At 58.5% G+C, this 6,000-nt stretch overlaps 1 protein-coding gene across 2 annotated transcripts in view; it reads left to right on the plus strand.

The window, feature by feature from the left end:
• Window positions 1-4,199, plus strand: part of TFEB (transcription factor EB) — a 54,481-nt gene extending 50,282 nt beyond the window's left edge. For both annotated transcript variants that reach the window (XM_059400503.1, XM_059400502.1), the window contains exons 5-9: window positions 414-534; window positions 627-683; window positions 1,284-1,359; window positions 1,957-2,104; window positions 3,050-4,199. In XM_059400503.1, coding sequence (XP_059256486.1) covers window positions 414-534; window positions 627-683; window positions 1,284-1,359; window positions 1,957-2,104; window positions 3,050-3,538 — 891 coding nt within the window. In that variant the 3' untranslated portion in view covers window positions 3,539-4,199. The remainder of the gene's footprint in view (window positions 1-413; window positions 535-626; window positions 684-1,283; window positions 1,360-1,956; window positions 2,105-3,049) is intronic.
• Window positions 4,200-6,000: the final 1,801 nt, after the last annotated feature.

Here is a 6,000-nt window from a genome sequence, read left to right on the forward strand (position 1 = left end):
CAATTCACATTCCACACCCTCCAGAAATCTTTCAGAAACTCCCGAATCGATTAGGTGCTTCTCCTCTGGGCTTCCTAGTGCCTGGGACTTAATCCCCTCATCTGTCACCCCTCAGGGCTGTGACCCGGTCTGATCGGTCTGATCTCTCTGCAGGCTGGCTGCTCCTGGAGGGCAGGAGCCACACCTTCCTCAGCCTCCACCCCTACGGACTTTCCCATGGAATTGTTGGGCGCAGAGGCCCAGGGTGGATTCTGACATCCTCGAGCTGGCTGTGGGGACTTTCAGGCTCAAAGTGGGGCGTGGGGGACCCTGTACGGCTGCCCCTGGGTGTCCGTGGAATGATGGGCCCCGGGCAGGGGTCCCCCTGGAGAGGGGGCTGCTCACCGCATCCCTCTCCCCACCTCACCCCACAGTTGCCCCTGTCTAGCAGCCGCCTGAACGTGTACAGTGGTGACCCCCAGGTCACTGCCTCCCTGGTGGGAGTCACCAGCAGCTCCTGCCCTGCCGACCTGACCCAGAAGCGAGAGCTTACAGGTACCACCTCCCTATCTCCCAGTGCCCCAGCTCCCCATTCCTCCCTCATCTCCTCCCTTCCAGCTCCTCTCTCTTTCTCCCCTGACGTCCAGATGCTGAGAGCCGGGCCCTGGCCAAGGAGCGGCAGAAGAAAGACAATCACAACCTAAGTGAGTCCCGGGCCTGCGCCTTCTCCCCGCCTCCCTCTTCCTTGCTCTCCTCGCTAGGGCTGCCTAAAAAGCCCCTCTGACCCGAGTCTCAGGTTGAGGGGAGAGTTTACTTAAAACAACAACAACAGCAAAACAAAAGCCGCTCTTAGAAAGGCTTCCCTACCAGAGACCTTAAATCCTCCGTTGGTGAGACTGAATGGGTCCCGCACGGCTTTCTTCCCAGTGGCCCTTTTTAGGAGGGGGATAGGAGAGGGGCCCCCTGGGGGAAGCGATATTCATGAAATCCCCAGGACTTCAGAATGAATGGGTTTATCATATCAGATTGTTTCCTTTAGGGCGTGGAGCCTGGGAACGCTCAGCCCTGTAGGGGGGTGGGGGTACTGGCTGCTTTGCTGTGCTAACAACTGACCTGGAGATTCGGCCTTGAAGAGCCCCTTGGTGGTTCTGGCCTGTACCCGGGACCCTCATTCCAATTGCAGTCGCTTCTGTGGGTCACTCATTCCTTCCTAGAAGGGCCAAGGCACCCTCCCTGGGCTGGGCCCTTCTCCCCAGTGGGGTCCTCCTCCTCCTAATTGGTCCCTCGGGATTTGTTACCTTTAGTTGAACGGAGGCGGAGGTTCAACATCAATGACCGGATCAAGGAGCTGGGAATGCTGATCCCCAAGGCCAACGACCTGTGAGCGGTTTCTGGTGTGGGGGGTGCGGGGGCTGGGGGCGGGGCAGCAGCAGCTGAGGCGTATTTTCTGCACCTGGGGGGATTGCTGGTTGCAGGGGGTGGGGGGTGGGGGTGGTGGCTCCTAAGAGCTTATGATCCATGAGGGAAAGAAGATTCCGTCCTGTGCCCCAATCAGAACAGTTAGGTTGGGGTCAGAGGGAGGGGGGCTTTCTCGAGGAGGAGTTATGCGGGGAACCTCTGGACTTGGGCTGGAACAGAGGGGGCCCAGGGCTGGGAGGAGTGAGAGTGGAGGACAGGTGTGGGTTTTGGCAGCAGGAATGGAAGGCCTAGGGAGGGAGGCTGCTCTGAATTGTTGGCTTGCATGAAATTCGTGAGGTGGGTTGTGGCGACCAAGTCAGCTGAGAGGGTCTGTTCCGTGCAGATGGAGAATGGCCTCCACAGATCGGGGTTGGTTGCATCTGGGGTTTGTGGGCAACATTGGGACAGGCAGCAGAGGCTTCTGGAACCCAAGCAGGGTTTTACTTTAACCCCTGGAGTGCACGGCGAATGCTCGGGCACTCGTCTGAGCCCGCGCCTCTGCTTCTGCCCGGCCTGCAGGGACGTGCGCTGGAACAAGGGCACCATCCTCAAGGCCTCTGTCGACTACATCCGGCGGATGCAGAAGGACCTGCAGAAGTCCCGGGAGCTCGAGAACCACTCTCGGCGCCTGGAGATGACCAACAAGCAGCTCTTGCTCCGCATCCAGGTCTGGCCCCTGCATTTGGACTTCTTGGGTGGCTGTGACTCCCGACGCTGGCCTGGCTCTTGACCTCAGGGGCAGTGTTTACACTTCTGAAACTGGGGGGATGGGAAGGATGCCCGTGAAGAGCGAGGATGGTTTGCTAACAGTACATCCCCAGCGACTTGGAGCAACAAGGACCAGCTAGAGGTTCTGTTCTGTGAGCCCTTCCTTCTGGGACCCAGGCCAGTGGACGGGCACATCTAGAGCCGGCTCTTAAAGCCACGTGCACCTTTTAAGGTGACACTTGTTGCTTCTGTTCACAATTCCTTGATCAGTACAAGTCCACGCCTACACCAAACCTCAAAAGGGATGGGAAAAGGCAGACCTACCGAGTGGGGAGGTAGGGAGCTAGAACTGTTTGGCTGCCATCCGGAGCTGAGGGTTCTGATCCTGGCTGTGCTCAGGGTCTCTGTCTTCTCTGGATCCGAGGCTGGCCATCTATACAGAGGGCACACGGATGGCAGCTTGTAAATTTCTCTGTCTCTCATAGGAGCTAATACAGCTGGCATTACCATCCAGCATGCATGGCCATACTCCAAGGGAAAAATCAGTTTCACGAAAGAGCCGTCATTCTTAATAGATGCAGTGCCTTCTGATCCTTTCTATTCTGGTCTAGTCTAGGCAAGTCTGTTTCAGTGAAAACAGAAAGAGAGAGTGAGCTGGTCAAGACTCACTACAGTGGTTTCACAATCCACAAATGAGTTGTGACTTGTAGTTTGAAAACCCCCTGGTCTAGACTCTAGAGCCGTCCTCTACCTGCTTCCCCATGAGCCATGCTGTGGTCTTGGGTGCCACTAGGGGAGGGGCAAGGGCTGCAGGGGGGTGCCCGGAAGGCAGGGTAGCTGGCACACATGGGTGTGTGCCCCCAGCCTTCTTTTTCTGCTCTCTCTGCCCGCCCCCCACTTGCAGGAGCTGGAAATGCAAGCTCGAGTCCATGGCCTGCCCACCACCTCACCATCGGGCATGAATATGGCTGAGCTGGCCCAGCAGGTGGTGAAGCAGGAGCTGCCCAGTGAGGAGGGCCCCGGGGAGGCCCTGCTATTGGAGGCCGAGGTCCCGGATCCTGAGCCGCTGCCGGTTCTGCCCCCGCAGGCCCCGCTGCCCCTGCCAGCCCAGCCAACTCAGCCGCCGTCCCCATTCCACCACCTGGACTTTAGCCATAGCCTGAGCTTTGGGGGCGGGGGCGATGAAGGGCCCCCAGGCTATCCCGAGCCTCTGGGGCCAGAGCATGGCTCCCCGTTCCCCAACTTGTCCAAGAAGGATCTGGACCTCATGCTCCTGGACGACTCACTGCTACCACTGGCCTCTGACCCTCTCTTCTCCACCATGTCCCCTGAGGCCTCCAAGGCCAGTAGCCGCCGGAGCAGCTTCAGCATGGAGGAGGGCGACGTGCTGTGACTCGGGCGGCCGCCATGCTGGGGAACAGGGGCCGACCTGGGGCCTGGGAGGGCCGGGGCCACCTCCCTCCCACTCCTTGGGCTGCACTGTGTGTGACGTAGCCAACTGCCCTGCCTCACTTCTTCCTGTTGGCCCCCTGTTTGGACTTTTGGACTTAGTGCCTGCTTGGCAGCCTGTGGGGGCAGGCTCAGTACCTACCCGGCTCAGTACTCCCCAGGGATCGCCCTCTTGATGGGGCTGGGTCTGAGTAGGCCTTCAGCCCAGGTCCTGGAGGCGAACTCATGAGGGCAAGGGAGGGGACAGGTGTGCTAGGGGTAAGAAAAGGTCCTGGGAGGGTTCTGTCTTCTGGGTCTGATCCCCGCCCCTGCTCGTGAAGGATATGTGAGAGCAAGGGGGTTCAGGAAGTTCCTTCTCCGAGGCAGCGACCGGTCCAGGGGGTGCCCAGGCCTGCCTTTCTGGGACTCAGATGGCCACAAGTCTGCCCTCCAGCCTGGCATCCCCACCCCCCTTTGGTGCTAACAGCTCTCTACCAGGTGGTGTGAGGGCGGGGGTGGCCGGAAGAGGGGGCGCTGGGTTCCTGTTCGAGCGCGGGGTCACTGCTGGAAGAGCAGCTCTCTCCGGGCTCCCCACTTTGTGCCTTTAGTAAACACTGTGCTTTGTACCTGCTTGTCCTGTCTCTTTGGAGGGATCTGGGGTGGACACAGCTGGAGGATTTAACCCAGTGCACACCATAATGAATTTAGAATTCAAACGCCCCTTGTGGGGGTCAGGGTAGGGGGAGACAGAGAGTGGGGAACAAGCCCATCACCTGGTTTCCCCCACCTCTCAGACTTGCCTCAAGGGAAGCTGGAGATGCAGCCCATCTTAGGGGGCTTGGGGACTGAGGGGGTCATTTTCCCTCCTTGTGGCCACAAGATGGCGCTGCAACCTCGCTGGTTCGCACCTCCAGCTGTGGCTGGAGACAGATGAGCTGGGTGATGGGGGGGATCTGGTTGCTCAGAAACCAAGTCTTCTGTTCTCAGCTGCTGCTTTGGGGCACCCTCAGCCCAGACTGCCCCTCGCCCAGGGTGGGGGGCATGTTTCTCCTGTTCCGGAATGCTTGTTCTAGTGGTCACCCCTCTAGATTTTTCTCCCGCCCTGGGTGGGTGGACTGACACCTGCTTGAGAAGTCCAGCTGCCTGCTCCATGGCAGCAGAGCTGGCCCCTCTGCTCTTGAACAGTGTCTCTAGCAGGACAGGCTCCTTAGTAACTGAGGAGCTGAGTCCTCTGGGTTTAGGGAAAGGGGGACCCAGTGGAAATAATTTGGGAGGAGGCAGGAGTCCCCAACTCTGGGTAGAGTCAAGGATGTGGGCCCTATTCCCTGCTCTGGCTCTGTTCCCATGTGCCTCTGCTCTGAGATCCTGGGATTTTGTGACCTCACCCAGGAAGAGGAGATGGGCTTGGGGCAATGAGGGGCTGAATGGCAGCTTCTTGAGCCCCAGCTGTCTTGGGGCAGAGAGAAGAGGGTCTTTTTGGGCTTTGCCTAGTTCTCTCCCAGCTTCCCATAGTCTTCAGTCAGACATCAAAATGGTTTTCCCCTCAAGGGGCCCTGAGAGGCCAAAGGGGCCTAATTAAAAAAAATTAAAACTCCCAGGATAAAAATGGCTAAGAGGGCAATTTCCTCCAGTGCAGAACTGGAGATCAAATCAACATTGGAGCAATTAACATGTGAGAAGAGAGAAGGGAAGGGAGCTGGGCATGTGTGTGCTGATGGCGGCTGGACTGACGGAGGCTGCAGGATTAATCTCAAGGTCAGATGGAGCCGTGGATGACCTTGTGGAGTTTGAGCCAGCCAAGGGGCACTGGCATCGCCCTCCAGAGGCCCCACCCTGCTGCGGGAACCATTCCTGCCTTAGGAACCACCGGAGGGCGTAGGGGTCTGGGAACTCCTGAGTCAAAATGAGAACTCTCTCCTACTCTGTTCTCCTTCATCCTGGGGATTCAGTCAATGGAGTGGAGAGCTGCCCTTCAGGCTCCTCATGCAACCCCTCACGACTGCTGTATTACACCCCCCTCTGCCTGCCTGCTGGCTTCCGGTCCCCTAGGTGCTTCAGAGGAGCCACCACTAGCAACCCGGGAAGCAGGGTCTGAACCCGCCTTTGGGCCATACTGAGGGTGTGAGGGGTTCTGACCACAAGAGTGCGCCACAGGTCCAGCACCCCGCCTCTGCGGGCGCCCTCTAGTGGGGGATAGTGGAATCTCAGCTTCATTGTACATTCCAAACTTGGGCCGGGGTTGGGGCGGGGGGCGGGTCCTGCGGTTCTGCGGGCTTGGTTAGGACAGGCACAAGTGCTACCTCCAGCATTTCAACAAGCTACCAGCAAGGGTTTCTGTATATGTTTTTGAAAATATTTTATTTATTGGGGCGCCTGGGTGGCTCAGTGGGTTAAAGCCTCTGCCTTCAGCTCAGGTCATGATCCCAG

The sequence above is a fragment of the Mustela nigripes genome, chromosome 5 (assembly GCF_022355385.1).
Source record: "Mustela nigripes isolate SB6536 chromosome 5, MUSNIG.SB6536, whole genome shotgun sequence".
NCBI lineage: Eukaryota > Metazoa > Chordata > Mammalia > Carnivora > Mustelidae > Mustela > Mustela nigripes.